Source organism: Molossus molossus, unplaced genomic scaffold (assembly GCF_014108415.1).
Source record: "Molossus molossus isolate mMolMol1 unplaced genomic scaffold, mMolMol1.p scaffold_m16_p_14, whole genome shotgun sequence".
Taxonomy (NCBI): Eukaryota; Metazoa; Chordata; class Mammalia; order Chiroptera; family Molossidae; genus Molossus; species Molossus molossus.
Window position 1 is genome coordinate 71,826,053 of NW_023425349.1, and position 22,286 is coordinate 71,848,338.

At 39.9% G+C, this 22,286-nt stretch overlaps 1 protein-coding gene and 1 pseudogene across 1 annotated transcript in view; one reads left to right on the top strand and one right to left on the bottom strand.

Annotated features, from left to right (window-relative positions):
* Positions 1-22,286, top strand: part of FOCAD (focadhesin) — a 300,263-nt gene that overhangs the window by 267,132 nt on the left and 10,845 nt on the right. Inside the window, 4 exon segments of the mRNA XM_036260660.1 lie at positions 15,780-15,908; positions 18,020-18,135; positions 20,382-20,642; positions 21,294-21,383. Of these exon segments, the coding sequence (XP_036116553.1) occupies positions 15,780-15,908; positions 18,020-18,135; positions 20,382-20,642; positions 21,294-21,383 (596 nt within the window).
* LOC118629950 lies at positions 11,146-11,609 on the bottom strand (annotated as a pseudogene).

Genomic DNA, 22,286 nt, shown 5'->3' on the forward strand with positions numbered 1-22,286 from the left:
ACTATTTTTTAAATGACTATGGACTATAGTCTATAGTCAAGTTAATCAAAATTAACCATTTTTCTATCAGTTATTTTTTATTTATTTTTTTATTTTTTTATCCTCACCCGAGGACATTTTTCCATTTTTTGTTCAGATAGAGTGGGAGGAAGAGAGAGAGAGAACATCGACATGAAAGGGACACAGCGAGTGGTTGCCACCCGCGCTACCCAACCAGGGCCGGGGACAAACTACAACCGAGGTACGTGCCCTTAGCGGGAACTGAACCCGGGCCTCTCTGGACCGCAGGCTGACTCTCTAACTGCTGAGCAAAACCGGCCAGGGCTCTATCACTTATTTTTAAAAAATTTGTTGTAGAGAACATTTTTTTTTTACATTTTATTCATAAACAATTAAGAACTTTCTCTTTTGTGTGTGTGTGGTTTTTTTTTCCTTTTTATTTAATTTATTGGGGTGATACTGGTTAACAAAATTATACAGGTTTCAGGTGCACAATTCTACTACACATCATCTGTACCCTGTGTTGTGTGTTCACCACCCCAAGGCAAGGAGTACATCTGTAATTTTTTAAATTGATTTTAGAGAGAGGGGGACAGAAACATTTGTTGTTCTACCTCTTCATGCATTCATTGGTTGATTCTCATATGTGCCCTGACTGGGGATCAAACCTGTAAACTTGGCGTATCAGGACGACACTCCAACCACTTCAGCTAACCAGCCAGGGCCAAGGAGAACATCTTTATATATATATAGTTTTCTCTCTTCTGCATACAACCTTCCTTAGGATAAATTCTCAGCAATGTGTTAGTGGGCAAGAGTCTGAGGATTTGTTGACTATAGGGACGGCAAGGCCTCATTGCTCTTCAAAAGGATTGTTCCAGGTGAACTGCAGTACCTCAGCCCTGTATGAAGATGAAAAGCAGTGTATCATAGCAGCTAAAAGCTTGGTAGCCAGACTGCCTGGTTCGTACCCACTTCTACCACTTGCTGCCTATGTAACTTCAGGCAAGTTGTAAGTTTCTAAGCCTCAATTGCTTCTATAAAGTGGAGAAAATAATGGAAACTTCTTTATAGAGTCTTTGTAAGGATTATGAGTTTATGAATTACTTTATGTAACAGCGCTTAGAAAACAAACTAAAGAAAAAAGCCTTTCTAGTTCTATTACAAAGCAAATCAACATATAGATAAACAAAATGACTACAATAAAAATCAGTCAGATATAACATGATACCATAAGACTTTAATTTGCATTTCATTGCTAAAAGGAATAAACAGTTTTGCATGTATTTACTATTCAAGAAGTTGTTTATTTTTATTTAAATTTTAGACAGTTTTTTTAAATGTAACTTTTTTTTTTTTTAAATAATTTCAAACTTATAAAGAAGTAAAAACAGCCAGATAATACCTATATTCCTTTCACCTGATATTCTGTTTAGGTTTCACTGACAGTTCAAATGATAGCTTGAGCATAAAAATAATTTAATCTTGAATGTCACACTATGATTATTTATCACATTTCTTCATCTTTGTCTTTCATGACGTTAGCATGTCTTAAAATGAGAAGCGAGGTATTTTATAGAACATTCTTCTGTTTGGGTTTGCCTGTTGTTCCTCTTAAGAGAGTCTGGCAGGAATTCCATGGACCTGAAGCTCTGCTGTTCTCATTGCAGCCCATAAGGTGGTAGATGATGTCTGTCCGCTTCCACCGCTGATGGTAACTTTGATCACACAAGTGACATCTTCCAGGTTTCTCCACTATCGAGTTTCTCTTTTCCCCTTATCATCGATCAGCATTTTGTGTGGAGATGGTTTGAGACTTTATGAATATCCTATTTGTTTTCCTACTTTCACTCATTAGTGTTAATATTAATGTTTTTTGCCTGAATTAATTATTATACTTGCCAAAAGGTGATCTAAAAATTATTTTATTCCATTTACATTTAGTAGACAATAATTATAAGGTAAGAAAATGCTGCTCCCTCCCTTTCCCCCTCTCTTTCTCCCTCTCTTTCTTTCTCCCTCCCTCTCTTTCTCCCTCTCTTTCTCCCTCTCTTTCTTTCTTTCTTTCTTTCTTTCTTTCTTTCTTTCTTTCTTTCTTTCTTTCTTTCTTAGTATAGATAGCTAAATTCCTTTTATTTAATGATTTCTATATTTATTGTTTGGATCCTCAAATTGTTTCAGATTAGATCAGTAAAAGCCTCTGTAAGTTGGCTCTTGTCCTTTTGACCTGACCCTATCATTCTTTGAGATAACATTCTTTCTTTGTAATATAAGAAGATATTCTAGGCTCATCTTGTAGTATCCTCAGCTCTGTAACAGCAAGATAGCTCAGGTTCTTCTTAGTGCAGACTGAGATTCAGAAGCTGAGATCTGGCTACAAATGTTCCCATTGCTACTGGGATGATCGCTGCTCCCGAGCTCTTTCAGTGGACAGAATTAGGAAATTCTCTCCTCCACCTCTCCCTCTCCCCCCTCACTCTTTCCCATGTCTATATTTATTTCTATATCTAGCTATGTATATTGAAAACCAAAAATTTATACAAATGTCTCCAGTTACATTGCAACACCACAGGGTTCACTCCACCTTTCCCTCTCTTCATATTTGTATATTCCTTCTCTGGCAATAAGAAACCTCATGCCCATTATTCTCAATATATTTGCTCATTTTCTGAGTCCCCCTAAATGTAATCAGTCTCCTGTCTCCACGGGGCCACAGCTGCCTTTCTCTCTCAGGTCCTGGTCTCCACGGGGCAGCCACCTTGCTTGGCAGCCTCCCTGGTGCTAAGGGGCCCGGGGATGTTTTTGTCTCTGGTAACTCTGAATGTGGTTGAAGTACTTGGTCTTAAGACAGAATATCCTACCAACTCTTAGTATCTGGCTGACATGTCAGAATCGTCAGCTGTTTCCAGGGACGGTCATGATTGTGGAGTAGTATCTGGCAGGAGGCAACCTCCTAGGCCCACAAACGCACCATGCTGTCCCTTCCCCTACCTGTGTTTTCTGAGGACTTGGTCTGCAAAGTTCTACTCATCCTTTTCATCTTGGTTTAAACATTCTGTCCTCAGTGGGTGAAGAGAGAGGATTCCCTGATGGTCCCTGACTAGTTTATATTTCTTATGTGATACCTTTATATATGTTTTTCATATTACTTTATATATATGTAATCATTTGCTTAATTATTTATGGTTCTTTGTTTAAAGTCTGTCTTTCACATTAGATTGTAATTTCCTCAAGGGCAGGAAAAACATCTGTGTTTTATCCTAAATGCTTAGAGAAGAGCACTTGGCATGTAATTGTTTTCAAATAGTTGTTGATCTACAACTTTAAGAACATATATGGGAATAGATCATTGTAAACTAAGTTACTTCTAAACAACTCTGAAGATGGAAAAAGTAAAGGCATGTCCATACTACACAGCGACATGCTGGTGACGGGAATGTGTGTATCACTGGCTGTTAGCCTGCTTATTACCAGACTATTACTATAGGGCTTACCCACGTGCACTGTGGCACTGAGATCTGAAATCAGTGTACCAGAGTGTATGTGATAACGGGTCCGGTTGTAATGCATTATGTTCGCATATGCCATTTATATCAGCGTTCTTTGACGCTGTCAACTGGGTGAGAGAGTTAAAGCAACTTTGTATCTGGATTTTAAAACATCTGGATCCTTTTAACAAGCACTGTTAGGTCTCCTCAGTCCCAAATCCATTGTCTATAAAGCATTTCAGCGTTTCCTTTTATCTAAGGCACTTGTTTGAAAGACAAACATGATAATAAGGGAGCTGACCATTCCCATTGCTGAAATTTGGATTCTTGTGTTCAATGCAAAGATCTCTAGGGAAGGAACTATGTGACTCCATTCTCCCTAGGCCTGGGGACTCCCTCCCTTTCCTCACATTCCCCCCAAATGCATGGAACTGTCAAGTGTTTTCCTCACTCCTAACAGTTACTATAATTCCTTTCATTCCAACTAGTGTCAGAATTAGTTCCCTGCAAGTAGAGTGCTATTCGGTATGTATCTATGCTATTCAGTACTGATTCTCTACCTTTTAAAACTGGAAGATTTATTATGTTACAGCACTTTCTTGATTTTCAGCCCTATGCTCCATTTTACAAGTTCTCCTTATTTCTGACGCTTGGTTATATATCAGATCAATTCTAAAGAACATGGAAACAACATGAAAAGTGTACAGTAACGTGTAGTTATTGATGAAAGTTCTGTTGTCCTGTCAAGGGAGAGCTCAATGTCTAAGCAATAAAACATCTGGGAAATGGTCATATTTCATACTGTGTCCTGGTATGAGAGGGCAGATTGAATGTCTTTCCTGATTCCCTGGGTCCTCTGGAAACTGAAAAGAAAGAAGAAAAAAAAAAATGGTATAGTGAATTCTGTAGAAGGACCTGGGGTAAAATTTTGTGTAATCTTAAAATCACTTAATCTACAAAAAAATTTAATAGAAATCTGCTTACAAATTAATGATATCTAACATAGAATTGTACTCAAGTCCTTAGTAGGAGAGAAAAAAGTAATTCTGTACACAGATATTTACCCTACTGTCTGCCAGGTCATCACACCACTTTTATGAATCATGAACCAGAAGAATCACCTCCCTAAAAGCTGAATTTCTGTTTGCTTTTCTTGTGAAATTAAAGACTCCAATTTGCAGCCAATGTTGTCTAGGGACAATTGCCATGTGTGTGTAATCAGCATAGCAGTATGTACATAGCCAATCCATGAATTCCTATCATTGCAGTTTTATTTTTACACACCTGATATGTCCACATCTGCGACCTCTCCCTGAATATCAGCTCCATGAGCATAGTGACCGATTCTGTCTTGTTCAGCTCTGTCTCCACTGTTTGGAACAGTTCCTGGTACCTAATGTGATACTTAATTACTGGTTGAATGAATTGATGTGTTTATGAATGTATTTACTTTTTTTGTCAGAAATTTTTCTCCTTGAAATAACAGTAGTTAACTCCCTGATAATATTTCTGCTCTCCTAGCATTATATCTCAAGATGGAGATGTAATAGGAATTTAGCTTTTGTTACTGGTAACAGAAAGTAGAAAAGTAGCAGGTGTGTTGAGCTTTTAACATTTTCAAAAAGCAACAAGTGTTTATTGGAGATGAGAAAAACATCACTGGAAGACACACAACTAGGTTTTTTACTTCCCTAAGTTGGCAGAAGCAAAGATGAAGAGGTAGGGTATTTGGCAGCTAGCCTAAGAAAACATGCTGATTTTTGAGATAGCTCTAGTGGGAAATGTGAGTCTAAAACATCAGAGAAAGGCCTGGGTTCAAAGTGTGGATTTACTAGTTATCAACATATAAGTGGTGTGTGAAGCTGAATGAGCTCAGGCTGTGAGATTCAGCAGGGGAACTACACAGAAGTTTAGGGATGCTTTTATTTAAAGACTGAGGACATGATACAGCTTTAGATAGAAAAGCTGGGAATAAAAGACCAAAAAAAAAAAAAAGCCCTTGAATTTGGCATTTAAATAGCAACTAGAAATCTTTGCAAGTACACTTCAAGTGGAGTAGTGGGGTCAGTAACTAGATAGCAATCATGTTAGGATCTTTTTTATTCCAGAAGCAATATTTTACTTTATCTGCCTCAAAATAAAGGTGTTTATTGTAAGGATTCCTGGCTTTCTAGAAATCTAAGGGCAGATATTCTGTTCCTAGCCCTGAAGAGTGCCAGAAGCAGAAAAATCCGGGCACTAAGACTTTATCTCACTCTTTCTATCTTTCAAGGACTGCATAGGATCAGTTTTTTCATGGATTCTACTTTTCTTTCCAGTGACTGCTTCATCCCTTTCTATGCTTCTTTGCATGTTGTTGTTTAATATTGTGGTAAAATACACGTAATATAAAGTTTACCATTTTACAATGTACACTTCAGTGGCATTTCGTGCATTTACAGTGTGGTACAGCCATCATGACTGTTTAGTTCCAGAACATTGTCATCACCCCAAAAGAAAACCTTGTACCCACTGAGCAGCTGCTCCCCATACACTTCGCCCAGCCCCTAACAACCAGTAGTCTGCAACTGTTTCTGTGGATGTGCCTATTCTGTATATTTCATTTAAATAGACTCATAACTACATGGCCTTTTGTGTCTGGCTTTTTCAGTTAACATAATGTTTTCACAGTTCATCTATGTTGTAGTTTGTGTCAGTATTTCATTCCTTTTTATGGCCAAATAATATTTCATTGTATGGATATGCATTGTATTTGTCCATTCATCAGTTGATGGACATTTAGGTTGTTTCTACCATTTGACTATGATAAGTGGTCCTGATATGAAGCTTTGTGTACAAGTTTTTGTTTAACTCCTGTTTTCAATTCCTTTGGATATATACCTAGGAATAGTGGAATTGCTGGTCATATACTAATTCTGTGTGTTTTTTCTGAAGAGCTGCCAAACTATTTTTTAGTGGTTTTTAAAGAGCGGGGAAGGGAGAGAAAGAGAGAAAGGGAGGTGGAGGAAGGGAGGGAGAGAGAGGGGGTGGAAAGGAGAGGAGAAATATCAATGTGAGAATATATGAGAGCAAAACATCAATCGTTTGCCTTCTGCCATACCCCCTACCAGGGATTGAGCCCACAACTGGGCCTGTGCCCTTAGTGGGAATTGAAACAGCAACCTTCGGTGCATGGTATGATGTCCAACCACCTGAGCCACACTGGCCAGGGCTGGCTGCACCATTTTATATTCCTACCAACATATGAGGGTTCCAGTTTCTCCACATCCTTTAGAGAATAAGCCAATATTTTTTTTTGTTTTTGTTTTCTATTGTGTTGTTGTTGTTATTATTATTATTGCCATCCTGTTGAGTGACATCATTTGGTTTTGATTTGCATTTCTCTAATATTGATGTTGACTATCTCTTCAAGTAATTGATGGCCATTTATAGTATATCTTCTTTGGAGAATTATTTATTCAAGTTCTTTGACCATTTTAAAAATTAAATTATTTTTTTGTTGATGAGTTGTAAGAATTCTTCGTATATTCTGGATACTAGGCCCTTATCAGATATTCATTTTGTGAATATTTTCTTGTATTCTGTAGTCTGTGTTTTCACTTTGTAGATAATATCCTTTGATGTACAAAAGTTTTTAACTTTGACAACATCCAATTTATCTATTTTTCCTTATGTTGCTCATATTTTTGGTGTCATATCTAGAAATTTATTGACAAATCAAAAGTCATGAAGATTTACCTCTTTGTTGTCTTCCAAGAGTTTTATGGTTTAATTCTTATATTTATGTCACTGATCCATTTTGAATTAATTTTTGTATATCATATTTGGTAGGGATCCAAATTTATTATTGACATGTGGCTACTTGTCCCAACATCATTTATTGAAGAGACCATTGAATGATCTTAGCACCCTTGTCAAAAGTCAGTTGACCATGAAGTATGGGTCTATTTCTGACCTCTCAATTCTGTTCCATTTGTTTTTATGTCTACCCTTATATTTGCCAATACTACACGTTTGATTACTGAAACTCTGTAGTAAGTTTGAAATTGGTATGTGCGAGTCCTCCACATTTTTTTCAAGATTGTCTTGGCTATTTGAAACCCCTTGCAATTCAATGTAAGTTTGAGAATCCGTCTTTTCATTTCCACAAAAAAAAAGCCTGTGAAATTTTGAGAGAGATTCTGCTGAATCTATAGATAGCTTTGGGTAATATTGCATCTTAACAATATTTTCAGGCCATGAACACAAGATGTCTATTTATTTAGATATTCTTTAATTTCTTCAGCAAAATTTTGTGCTTTTTAGTGTATATGTCTTTTACCTGGATTAAGTATATTCCCAGGTATTTTATTCTTTTGGACACTGTTGCAAGTGGCATTGTTTTTAATTGCCTTCTCATATTAATCATTGCTGGGATATAGGAACAATTATTTTTCCACATTTATTCTATATCCTACAACTTTACTAAATTCTGGGTTTTTTTATGTAAAGATTCATGTCATAATAGAGATAGTTTTACTTCTTCCTTTCTAATCTGGATGCCTTTTAGTTCTTTTTCTTGCCTAATGGCTCAGGCTAGAACATTTAATACAAAGTGGTAAAAGTAGTCAACTTTGTCTTGTTCCTAATTGTAGAGGAAAAGATTTCAGTCTTTTACAATTGAGTGCGATGTGCACTGTCCGTTTTTAACAAATACTCTGTATCATATTAAAATAATTCTGTTTTATTCATAATATCTGAACGTTTTTATCATGAAAGGATGTTGGATTTTATCAAAAGCTTTCTGTGTCGATTAAGATGATCATGTGTCCCTTCCCTTTCATTCTATTAATGTGATATATTACATTGATTGATTTTCTCATGTTGAATGCCACTTGTATTCCTGGGGTAAATCCTGTGTGATAATCATATGCAAGTGGATTCTGTTTGATAGTGTTTTGTTGAGAATTTTTACATCTATATTTATAACATATATTGCTCTAGTTTTATTACGCTGTCTTTGCCTGGCTTTCATATCAGGATAATGCTGGTCTCATCATTGAGTTAAGAAGTATTCCCTTCTCTTTTATGGAAGAAATTGAGAAGGATTGATGTTAATTCTCCTTTAAGTGTTTGATAGAATTTACCAGTGAAACCTCTAGTCTTGGACTTTTCTTTGTTGGGAGGTTTGTGGTTACTGATTCAATCTCTTGACTTGTTATATAGGTCTGTTCATATTTTCTATTTATTGTTGAGTCATTTTGGGTAATTTATATGTTTTAGGAATTTTTTGATTTTATCTAGATTATCTAATTTGTTGGTATATAATTTTTCCTAGTTTTCTCGTATTGTTTTTATTTCCGTAAAGTCAGTAGAAATATTTCCACTTTCATTTCTTATTTTAGTTAATTGCATCTTCCTTCCTAATCAGTATAACTTTTATTTCCTTTTCTTGTCTTATTGCTGAAACTAGAACTTACCATGTAATACTGAAAAGGAGTTATAAAATATCTTTGCCTTGTTCCTGATCTTAGTAAGAAAGCTTCTAATTTCTCACCATTAAGTATGTTAGCTGTAGTTTTTTTGTACATATTTATCAAGTTGAGGAAGTTCCTCTCTATATCTAGTTCACTGAGAGTTTTTATCATGAATGGGTGTTGGATTTTGTCAACTGCTTTTCCTACATCTATTGACATATTCACGTGACTTCTTCTTTAGCCTACTGATGTGATGGATTACATTAATTGATTTTTTCATATTGAACCAGCCTTGCGTACCTGGGGTAAATCCCAGTTGATTGTGGTGTATAACTCTTTTATACCTTGTTGGATTTAATGTGCTAATATTTTGTTGAGGATTTGTCTGTCTGTGTTCATGAGAGATATTGGTTTGTAGTTTTCTTGTGATGTCTTTGTCTGATTTTGGTATTACGGCAATGCTGTCCTCATTGAATGAGTTAGGAAGTATTCCCTCTACATCTATCTTTTAAAAGAGATTGTAGAGAATTTGTACAATATCTTCCTTAAATGTTTGGTAGAATTCACCAGTGAACCCATCTAGGAATGGTGCTTTCTGTTTTAGAACTTATTATTGATTCAATTTTTAAATAAATGTGGGCCTATTCAGATTATCGATTTCTTCTTGTGTAAGTTTTGAAAGATTGTGTCTTTCAAAGAATTGGCCCATTTCATCTACGTTATCAAATTTGTGATCATAAGGGTTGTCCACACCGAGCCTTCAGGATTTCATCAATTAGAGTTCATATTTTTCTCCCAGCACTGGTTCCTGAGTGTTTTCCACTCATGAGTCTCTGCTCTGGTAAGCCACTTCCTTGGAGATAGTGTGGGTTAAAGTCCAGACTACCACAATAAAGCAAATATCACAATAAAGCGAGTCGCACACATTTTTTGATCTCTCAGTGCATATAAAAGTTATGTTTATACTATTCTGTAATCTATTAAGCATGCAATAGCATTATGTCTTTAAAAAAGTCTACGTACTCTAATTTATAATACTTTATTCCTAAAAAAAAAAAAAAGTTAACCATTATCTGAGCCTTCAGCGAGTTGCATTCTTTTTCCTGGTGAAGGGTTCTGCCTCGGTGTTGATGAAAGCACAATTAACTGCAAAGCACAATAAAGCAGAGCACAGTAAAACAAGGTCTGTCTGTCTCCAGATTGGGGCAGCAGTTTCCCTGTGTCCTTCCTTTTTTTTTTTTCCCCCAGCTATTACTTTATTTATATTACTACATTTAAGTTACATGGAAAGGACAACCAAGCAGTTCTGCCCCATTTCAGAAAAAGTTTCCAATCAACACCAATTATGTGGTGACAAGTAACTAGGATGGTGACATCTTTGGGTCAAGACTGACAAGGAAGAATGGGCTCTGGTGCTACGTGGTGCTACGTGGTGCTACGGTTCATCTCCAACAAGAATATGGCACAATGGCCAGCACAAGCCATACTAACACTGAACCTTTAGCGCTGGTCACAAATTCGGATCTCTTCTCTGAAGCTAGCAAATCAAGTGAAATAACTGGGTTTTAAGAAAAACGTTTTATTGTATTTAAAAAATTTTTTTTCTTTATTGATTTTAGAGAGAGAGGGAGAAGGAGAGAGAGATAGAAGCATCCATGAGAGAGAACATCGATTGGCCGCCTCCTGCATGCCCCTCACTGGGAATCGGGCCCACGACCCAGGCACATGCCCTGTCGGGCGACCTCTTGTGCATGGGTCGATGCTCAAAAACAGCCATACCAGCCAAACTATAAAAAAGTGTTTTAAAATAAAGCCCAAATAAGTTTAAAAACCATGCTCTTGACATATTTTCCTTTCAAAATTGACATAAAACACACTTTCCCACTCTAATAGCCCAGATTTTATTCTCACATAGCCCACATGTAGCCGCAGATAAGATTCTACCTCAAGATGTAAAAGTGGGGGGGGGGGGCGCGGAATTTAACAGCATCTGCATAATGTTCTCTCTACACACTGACTGTTGTTGGAAAATAGAAAATTAAAGGAAGGGAGGGAGGGAGGGAGGAAAAAAGAGGGAGGGAGGGAAGGAAGGAAGGAAGGAAGGAAGGAAGGAAGGAAGGAAGGAAGGAAGGAAGGAAGGAAGGAAGGAAGGAAGGAAGGAAGGTTCCATCTTGGATTCTCATAACCTCTTGTTCTGCAGTTCATGAATCCGATGCTGATGCTAAAAGGACAGTGTATGTAAATAGATTTTTGTTTTCAGTGAAGGAGACCTGGGAGAAGATGAAGTTATCTCTCTTTCTTCCAGAGTTATCAGATGGTGCATGCTCCTGAAAACCCTCACTCTCTCAAACTAGAGCACGTTCCGGAGTCACATGGCCTTCCTTATAACGCAGGCTGTCTTCAGTAGCAAACTCAAAGATCCATCGCAGTTTGCTATTGCAGTTTTTACAGCTCACATCTCGAACCACGTGGTGGCCAGTGAGCATGACCTGGTCTTGAACTTCACTGAATCGTAGGTTAACTACCTTGTTAAGAAGAAATGCTCTGCCAGTGGCCCTGTGAACCCAGTGGAGCTGAGTTCTGAGAGACTGGTCAGAATCGTATCGCAGTTTGCACGAGAGAACAGACAGGTACCACCGACATGATCCAGGAAAATGCTGCCCATTAGAGTTGAAGTTCTCAAAACCCCAGCAGCTGTGAGATCCACAGCTGCCTGCGGCTCTTTCCTCCTTAGCTGGGATGAACTGTCCTCTTTTTTAGGGATCCAAGAAGAGTGTTGATTTTTTAATTTGTTCAGCTTTTTATGTGTTGTTAGGACAGAGTAGTGACTTCCAAGCTCCTTACATGCAGAACTAGAAACCCGAAGTCTCTCCTTAAAAAAATGTTTGTTTTTTTTTAATTATAAAAAGCATATAACATAAAATGTATCATCTTTTTTTTTTTTTATCCTCACCCAAGGACATTTTTCCATTTTTTGTTCAGATAGAGTGGGAGGAAGAGAGAGAGAGAGAGAGAGAAACATCAACATGAAAGGGACACATGGAGTGGCTGCCACCCACATGACCCAACCAGGGCCGGGGACAAACTGCAACCGAGGTACATGCCCTTAGCGGGAACCGAACCTGGGTCTCTCTGGACTGCAGGCCGACGCTCTAACTGCTGAGCCAAACCAGCCAGGGCTCATCCTAACCATTTTTAAGTATATAGTTCACTTAAGTTGTGAAACCAATCTCTAGAACTTTTTCATCTTGCAAAACTGAAACTCTAAAGAACAATATAAACACAAGCAAAATAGAAACAGACTTATAGATGCAGAGAATAAACTGATGATCACCAGATGGAAGGGGAGTTGGGGGCAGGGCGAAAAAGGTGAAGGGATTGAGAAGTGCAGATTGGTAGTTACAAAACAGTCATGGGGATGTAAAGTACAGCATAGGAAATATAGTCAGTAATATTGTAATTGCTTTCTGTACTACCAGGTGGTCCTGGAAAAATTAGGGAGAACACTGGAAAGTATATGAATGTCTAACCCCTATGGTGTACACTGGAAACTAATACAAAATAATACTGAATATAAACTGTATAATTTTTTAAAAAAATTTTTTAGAGAACTATAACTCTATACCCATTAAACAATATTTATCCTTTCTCCCTCACCCTAACCCCTGGTAACAACCATTCTACTTTTCTGTTTCTATTTGATTACTTTAGATACCTGATATAAGTGGAATCATACAGCATCTGCCTTGTGACTGGCTTATTTCACTTAATGTAGTGTCTTTGAGGTTTATCCATGTTGTAGCATATGACAGGATTTCTTTTTTTTTTTTTTTTTTTAAGGTTGAATACTATTCCATCGTGTGTGTGTGTATATATATCACATCTTTTATTCATTTATCTATCAGTGGGCATTTGGGTTGCTTCTACATCCTGGCTGTTGTTTATAGTACTGCTGTAAAACATGTGTACAAATATCTCTTAAGACTCAGCTTTCTGTTCTTTGGGATATATACCCAAAGTGGGTCATATGGTAGTTCTACTTTTAATTTTTTGAGGAACTATCATATTGTATCATTTCATCCTCACCAACACTTATTTATTTTCTTTTTCTTTTTTTTTTTTTTTTTAATCCTCACCCGAGGATATTTTTCCATTTTTTGTTCAGATAGAGTGGGAGGGAGAGAGAGGAAGGGAGAGAGAGAGAGAAACATCGATGTGAAAGGGACACATCGAGTGGCTGCCACCCACACGACCAACCAGGGCCGGGGACAAACTGCAACCGAAGTACATGCCCTTAGCGGGAACCGAACCCGGGTCTCTCCGGACCGCAGGCCGACACTCTAACCGCTGAGCCAAACTGGCCAGGGCTATTTTCTTTTTCTTCCTTTCATTTTTATAGTATCATCCTAATGGGTGTACTATCTCATTGTTTTGATTTGTTTTTCTCTCATGATCAATGATGTTGAACATCTTTTCATATTCTAGTTGACCATTTGTATGTCACCTTTGAAGACATGTCTATTCAAGTTCTTTGCCTATTTTTATGTTTCTTCTTTTCCCTATACTTCTCCTCCTTTCAACCTTTATTCCTTTTATTGACTCCACCATTACTTCTGATGTCCTTATTTTTCAACCTCTGTGAGTTCTGCTGCTTTTCCTGCTGATTTCCGTTGGCTCTTTTTCCCTGTGCTCTTCCTTTCTGTAGCTGATTTTCCTCTTCTGACTCTGCATTTCTCCTTGCTCATTTTCAGCATCTGCTGATGCAGCTACTTTTCTGCTCATTTTGCCTCTACTTTCTTTTCATGTGCCTTTCTCTTTTGTAGTTGTTTTTTCTTTAGCTGGCTCTAGCTGCACTTATGTTTTCCTCCATTTCAGTGTTTGCTTATTCTGCTGCCCTCTCTGCCTGAGGTTCTCCTTTCTTTGTGCTACTCCTTTTTGCAGCTAGTTTCCTTTCGCTGAATTTGTCCTTGCTTGGCTTTCCCCTCAGTGACTTCTGAGTCTGTTGCCTTTTCTGCCTCTGCTTCTCCTTTCTCTGTGCTTCTCCTTTCTGCAGCTGGTGTCCTTTGGATGAACCTCGCCCTGCTTGGCTTTCCCCTCAGTGCCTGCTGAGTCTGTTGCCTTTTCTGCCTCTGCTTCTCCTTTCTCTGTGCTTCTCCTTTCTGCAGCTGGTGTCCTTTGGATGAACCTCGCCCTGCTTGGCTTTCCCCTCAGTGCCTGCTGAGTCTGTTGCCTTTTCTGCCTCTGCTTCTCCTTTCTGCAGCTGGTGTCCTTTTGATGAACCTCACCCTGCTTGGCTTTCCCCTCAGTGCCTGCTGATTCTGTTGCCTTTTCTGCCTCTGCTTCTCCTTTCTGCAGCTGGTTTCCTTTGGATGAACCTCACCCTGCTTGGCTTTCCGCTCAGTGCCTGCTGAGTCTGTTGCCTTTTCTGCCTCTGCTTCTCCTTTCTGCAGCTGGTGTCCTTTGGATGAACCTCGCCCTGCTTGGCTTTCCCCTCAGTGCCTGCTGAGTCTGTTGCCTTTTCTGCCTCTGCTTCTCCTTTCTCTGTGCTTCTCCTTTCTGCAGCTGGTGTCCTTTTGATGAACCTCACCCTGCTTGGCTTTCCCCTCAGTGCCTGCTGATTCTGTTGCCTTTTCTGCCTCTGCTTCTCCTTTCTGCAGCTGGTGTCCTTTTGATGAACCTCGCCCTGCTTGGCTTTCCCCTCAGTGCCTGCTGATTCTGTTGCCTTTTCTGCCTCTGCTTCTCCTTTCTCTGTGCTTCTCCTTTCTGCAGCTGGTGTCCTTTTGATGAACCTCACCCTGTTTGGCTTTCCCCTCAGTGCCTGCTGAGTCTGTTGCCTTTTCTGCCTCTGCTTCTCCTTTCTCTGTGCTTCTCCTCCTGCACCTTGTTTCCTTTTCCTGACTCCCTGCTTCTGCCCTCTCCCCAGTGCCTGCTGATTCTGCAGCTCTTTCTACTAACTCCAACCTTGCTTTTCTTTTTCCTAGTGATACTTTTCTTTTTGCTGATTCTGCCTCTCTTTTTGCTGATGCTGGTTTTCCTTCTCCTGCTCGTGTTGCTCCTGCTAGTTTTGCTGCTTCTTCTTCTTCTTGGTTTTCCACTTTTTTGTACATCATCTCTGACCTCCTTGTAACTTCAGTATTGCATGATTCTTAATGGCTACTCCAATCCTGACTGCACCTTATGGCTCCACTTATTACTGCTCCATGTCTCATTTTTTTCAATTTTAATTTACTCCTCCACCTGAATAAGCTGAATATAATATTGAAATCATGGTACCATGTCATAGAGTGCTGGTTAACCCATTGACTAGCTGCTACCTTAGATGCTCACCTCAGGAGCAGTGAGCCATGCTCAGGCTTAGGAGTAGAAGGGTGAATCACGTGGTACAGGACATACCCAGTCAGGCCACAGGGATGGAAGCTAATCCATAGTCTTTAAAAGGGAGTGTGCCTGAGTCAACAGTAATGGTCTTCTTTTCTGGAAGTGAAATGAGCAGTTAGCAAGCAGTGAGGTGATATTGTGGAGAAAGTTACTCTTTTTAGAAAGCTCGGTGAAGAGACATGAGAAATTATGGAAGACAGCTAAGCAGTTATGTTGAATATTCCTATATGGACAAGGGGGGAAGACTGATGACAAATAAGAGAGAGAAGAATAGAGGGAACAAGGTATTGTAGTAAATGGGGTTGAAATATTAAGAGCACAGGATTGAAGGATAGACCGCAATGGAAGATGTGATACCAAATCCCTTTGGAACAAGCAGAACCAGGAGGGAAGGTTGGCCTTCTCCACTGTTATGTGCTGCTGATGTGGGGTCTCACTGTTTTCCTTTCTGTTGCAGGTCCTGAGTCTGTGCCTCCTTCCCTTCTCAAGGTAGTGATGAAACCCATGGCAGCAGTTGGCAAAAGCTACCAGTACCCTCCTGTGAACTGGGCTGCACTGCTCTCTCCACTCATGAGGCTAAACTTTGGTAAATATCAAGTGTTTTTAGGTCTTTAGACTGATTTTAGGGTGTGACCTGGGTAGAAAACTGGGTTCTGTGTCACAGGTAGCACTAACCAGGGATTTAGAGGTTTGACTGGGTAGACGGGACCACTGTCTCTTTATAAATAGTTGAGGACGAGGAGGAGGAGGTCTGAAGACACAGACAGATGCAGAAAGATGCACTCATCGTGACGACACTTGACTGAGACCTGCCCGTGGCTGGGCATCTGTTGCAGGCACCAGAAAGCCGGATTGCTGTTTATCAAACTGAGCTTCCTGCGCCCTAGGTTTCAAGGAAGTAGACGGTGGGACGCTGTAACAATTTCCTGCTGCTGCTGTAACAGATTTCCACAGACTCAGTGGCTTGAACCAACCAGTGGATTTATCTTATAGTTCTGTAGTTCCAACATGGTGCTCTCTGAGCTAAGGTCAAGGTATCAGCAGAGCTGCATTATTTCCTAGAGGCCTTAGGGGGTGCTGTAGTGAGAACATTTGCACTCCCCCCAAATCCATATGTTGAAATCTTAACCTCCGGTATGATGGCATTAGGAGGTGGGGCCTTTGGGAAGTGATTAGGTCACGAAGGTGGAGCCCTCAGCAATGGGATTAGTGCTCTCATAAAAGAGGCTCCACAGAGCTCCCTCGCCCCTTCCGCCATGTGAGGACACGGTGAGACCTTGGCAGTCTGCAGCTCACAGGAGCGTCCTCACCGGAAGCTGACTGTGCTGGTGCCCTGCTCATGGAATTCCAGCCTCCAGAACTGTGAGAAATAAGTTTCTTTTGTCTATAAGGCGCACAGTCTTTGGTCTTTTGTTATAGCAACCCAAACAGACTAAGAAAGGGGGAATCTATTTTCTTCCCTTTTCTAGCTTCTAGAGGCTGCTCACATTTCTTGGTTTGTGCCCACTATCCCCGCTTCATCATCAAAGCAACAGAGGGCTGAGGCCTTCTCATGCTGTTGTCTTTCTGGTTCTCTGCAGTTGGACAAGGTTATCCACCTTTAAGGACTCATGCAATTAATGAGTCCAATTGAATCATCCAGGATAACCTCCCCACCTCATTAACTTTAATCATATCTGCAAAGTTCCTTTGCCATGTAAGGTAACATATTCACAGGTTCCAGAGATTAGGATGTGGACATCTTTGGGGGCCATTATTCTATCTATATCGCAGGTACTTGTGGTAAGAGGCAAAGGGAATGCCTACCTCCACACCCCTAATTCATCCACAGCAACTCTTCTATGGACTTAGCACATGCAAATTTAATTTCACGTACCTGCCCCTCACCTCCAAAAAAGAGAGAGAGGGAGGGAGGGAGGGAGGGAGAGACAATAATTTTAACAATGCTGTAATTATGGACATTTGCACATATTTGTCACGAGTGCTATTTTTTACAGTAGGGTGCTTACTTATACATGATATACAGAAATATTTGTATGCCGTAATGTATGTGCAATTTAAGGGATAACTAAAGGTGATTTTGACTGTACACATTTTTTTATTTAAATGCTTTCACTTTAACCAAATCCCTGTATAAGTTATGATGTTACTGTACTGTTATCAGAGATTTCATTTGAAAAGTTGGTCCTTCTGCCCCTCCCCTGCTTTATTGAAAATGTCAGTGTTTTAGTATAACTCCTTAGAAAAAAGAAGAAAACACATCTACTGATGGGGACCAGGCTGTTAAAAAGACTCGACCACTGCACCATGTGACTCGGTCTTTAAGTCCTTCCAGATCTAGACAGATTTCTCCGTGTGCTCAATGCAAGGTGGAGAGGAGGGAAAAACAGGCAAAGAGATTGTTAGCTCAAATCTTCTCAAACATCTGATAGAATTTGTTTAGGTTTACCTGAATACCACGAGAGCGATCACCCTAGCTAGCTCAAGGCCCTTCGCAGTCGTAAGGCTTGGGATTCTGATGCCAGTGGATACATTCTTTTACCTCATCTCTGAAAGGTTTCTTGAAATACCTCTTGGTTTACTGAAGTTCTGTTACCTGTAGAAGTCACACAAGCAGATGCTTTGATTTGAGACACTGAAGTCTGGAAAGCAGAAAAACAGCTACACTAGATATTCTTTTTCTTTCTTCTCTTTCAGGTGAAGAGATACAGCAGCTGTGCCTTGAAATTGTGGTGACTCAGGCGCAGTCGTCCCAGAACGCAGCTGCACTGTTGGGACTGTGGGTGACGCCCCCGCTGCTCCATGGTCTTAGTGTATGTTGTAACTAAGCGTGTTGGGCAGCAGGAAGATACAGTAGTTCTTTGGGGGAGATTAACATTCATTTGTGTGTGTATTCTCAAAATCAAGAGCAGACAAGTGTGATTTTATAAGAACTGAGGGTTTGACAGAGGCCAGCCGAGTGGAAAAGTGCGTGATCCAGACCTCTGCCATAGCTGTCACCATTCATGCTACCAGCTACAAAAAGGACAAATGATGATCAGAGAGAGTCAGATTCCTTTCTCAAGTTCAGACAGCTAGGAAGTTGTAGAGCTCTTTGAACCTAAGTGTATTTGTTTACATGATACACGTAATCATTTCAGTAGGTATTAAGAGAAAGACAAAGCCATGTGTTCAGGATATGCAATCCCTCCCTTTCACAGAAAAAAGCAGCAATTAAGGTGAGCCTTGGCTAGGTAGGATTTGGTTAGGCATCGAGTTAGAGGCACCAGGGATATAGGTGCAGGGAGGAGAACATCTCTACGAGGGAGTCCTGCCTGGGCGTAGTGCTGAGGAAGAAGTGATCTAGCCTGGTTATTAGTTAATTACCTTGTGTCGGGGCTAATAGTGCTTGTTTTTCTGTCATACTCCTTTCTTCATTCCAAAAGGCCGGAGGAAACATGCCATGCTTCCTTAGAGGTTTACCAATGGACTCTAAGTCCACTGACCTTATCTTTGTCATCCTTCTATTCTAGGAGGCTTTAATTCTTTGAGAAGACTTCAAAGTCCTCCTATTATTTCCTTGAACTTCTGGCTTCAGTCCCCACTCTTCACTTTTTCTCTATGAGCTTTGCCTACATCTCCTAATACTCAACTGCAGGTCAATGTTATCGATGCCTGCCTGTCTGTCAGCTCTCATCATTACCTGTCTGCTCCAAGCAGCTCCCTTCCAGCTGCCGCTTAATGAGCGCTTGTCGCGTCCCTGCTGCTTGTCAGCTCTCAGTGAGGACTTTCAGACATAGATTAAATTCCTTCAACCCTAACAGGCTGCCTTTTTATTTTTTTTTTACTTTATTGAGTTAGAATTTCTATTCCACAAAATATGGCCATCTTACGTGTAATTTGAGTTTTGGTCCATTTATACATTCATTTTGCCTTCTTAAAAGAACTTTCATATAAAGTTTAGAAAATCTTTAGAATGGAATCATACACTATGAAGTCTTCTGTGTGAGGCTTATTTAACTAATAAAATAAGCAGTAGATTTTATTACTTCCATTTTATAAGTTGATCAGCTGAGGCAAATGGCGGTTAAGCAAAGTCCACATATCCAACAAATGAGAGTCTGGGTGACCACAAAGCCCATGTCTTAAACACCATACTACTAACTGCTTCCTTTTGAATCAGGTGTGACTCTTCCAGCCTTTGTTGTTGACCTCAGAAATTTTTCTAGGTTTTAGTTTTCTTTCCATTTCTCTTTCAGATCTGTGCTACTCTTTTGTTATCTTTATTAATTAATAAATTAACTTTGTGAACTCATTTTCCTTCTCATTTAAAAAAAATGGTCTGAAATGACATTTTTTTTAAGTGAGCTCTTCAGATAAGACATTGAACTTTTTAGAAGTTTACTGATTTTTTTCAGACTTTGTTTTTTATACCACTTCTTTTAGACTTGCTGTTCCTTTAGTATCTAATGTTTGTTTCTAGGAATTTCTGAAGCCTGCTCTTTTAAAGTCTGGCCCAGAGCCATTGCTAACTGCACCCCTTCTTAGCTCTCGGGGACTCAGGTGCCAGGGTCAGTTTCACGTACTCAGCTGTTCTTCTCTGGCCAGCAATGGTCTCTCCTGCCAGCTCCTCTTATCATGTCCCTGTGCTGCCTCAGAGGAGGGAATCAGGACTCTCAGGTACCCTGTTTAGTTGATTTCCAGCAGACAAGCCTCTCATCTTCAGGAGCTTTTCGTAACAAAAAAATGTGGCTTGTTAAGCCTGAATAGCAGCAACTGTGATGTAGCATTTGATTCCCCTCACTGAAAAGATCCTAGGTTCATCTGAGTAGCTCACAGATGGATTGGCAGATACCGTATATACACATGAGTCAGGCTGGATAAGAAGTCACTGCAGGAGCCAACATCACATGCACTGGTGGCCCACTGGACCGGAAGCTGTGGGAAGTTGAGGGGCAGGAAGCAATCTGAGCCTCGTATCTCTTGGCCTGCTCTCAAACGCAGTGATGACCCGGAAGTTTTCAGCATTGCAAACCCACACCTGCCTGTTTACATTTGACCTCTTCTGTTTTCCTTCCAGCTGAATATCAAGAAATACCTCCTGGTGTCTGCACCTCTGTGGGTCAAACATGTCTCTGAGGAGCAGATCCTGGGTTTTGTTGAAAACTTAATGGTGGCAGTTTTTAAAGCAGCTCCCCCACTTTCCAATCCTGAGTTATGCCTGAGCGCCTTGCAGGGTCTGAGCCAGGCCATGAAACTGCCCAGCCCTGCCCACCACCTCTGGAGTCTGCTCTGCGAAGCTACTGGGAAAATTTTTGACCTTCTGCCAAATAAGATTCGGGTGAGGAACAAAAATATTTACATTCCTGACAATTTATGTTTGGGATTTTTTAAGCCGTTTTGGCAAAGCAGGGAGGTGTATGTTTTCAGAATGTGGTGGGAAGGCTAGCAAGAAATAACCACGTCCTTCACTAAGAATGAGTTTGCTTCCAAGATCTAAATTGAGGTTGAATATTTCAAACCAAAATTTTGAGCAAGCTCAGAAGCTGGTTAACCAGTGCCGTGCCACCAAGTTCGCTCTTGGGTTTACCAAATACCTGTAGAAGTTGAGCTCATAAACCCTTACACTTCACACCTAGAGAGTCCCTGGGTATGTGGTTTAATACACTGTTCATATGAAGTGGAAGTGACTTAGTACTAGCCTTTCCCCTTCCCCAACAGACCCCCAAATCATAATTTTACAAAGATGTTAAAAATCATTTGGAATGGTGGATCCTGAGGAGAAAAAAGAACAGTCAAACAAATGCACAAAATAACAACAAAGATGTTTTATAAACGAGAAAAAAATTGACTGCATGTTTTGGTTTTGTTAAAATTAAAATGTCATCAGTTGCTGTCCATGGAGATAAGCAAATCTAATAATTTTTCGGAACATTAGGAATATACATGCCATACATTGTACTTTGACATGCTTGGGCCTTTTCTTTACCAGAGAAACGATTTAGAGCTGTACACCAGTGTGGCCAAGTGCCTCTCGGAAATGACAGATGATGAAGCCACGCGGACTGCCCCGGTTACTGAGGTAGTAACACATCTATGTATTTTTTCATTATTGAGGCTAGATTTGCTTCCTACTTGTTACTGTTCATTTCAGAAACCTATCTGTGTTTCACTCTGGGTCTTGTATCCGGCTGAGTCATGTGGTTGGTTCTTAACAAATGTTTTATGTAATAACTTTTTAACCTAATTCATCCCACTTTATCAAGAACACTTTAGTGTCGCCTGTGGGCAAAAAATGAGTACAGGGCAATGTCTTTAATACAAAATGCACAAGAATGGGAGTATTCTGGCAATTCCAAGATGGTGGCAGATCAGGTGGAATATTCTGACCAAAGAACTTTCTGGTGCAAGGAAGGCATAACTAAATAGTTCAGGTTTCACATTTATTTTTCTTCTCTTGATACTTATCCTTTTGGAATGAAAAAAGGCGAATGATTGAAAAGCAAGCGCAAGATAACTAACAAGTACCCTCACACCTATGCCCAGTCAATTGATGAATGAGCAAAAAGTAGCATACCAGGAAGGTTGCCAAATTTGGCAAATACAATAAATTTGAATTGCAGACAAACACTTTTATACTAAAAATATTATTTGATACATGCCAGTGGACATACTTATTGAAAAGGCAATCCTGCATACCAGGTACTATCAAAGTTCTGTAGAACTGTGAGCCCTCATGTAGCTGGTGGACCGCTTATTCCACTTCAAGGAAGGTTTTGCCTGTCCAATCCAAGCCTTGAATTTCTGCGTCATATAGCCATGCTTCACAGAATATGGTCTCTGGACCAGCAGCATCATTATCACCTGGGAGCTGATTAGATATGCAAAGTCTCAAGCCCCACCCCAGACCTATTCAATCAGAAACTCTGGGGGTAGGGCCCAGGAATCTGTGTTCTAACAGTTCTCTGAGGGGTGAGAACCACTG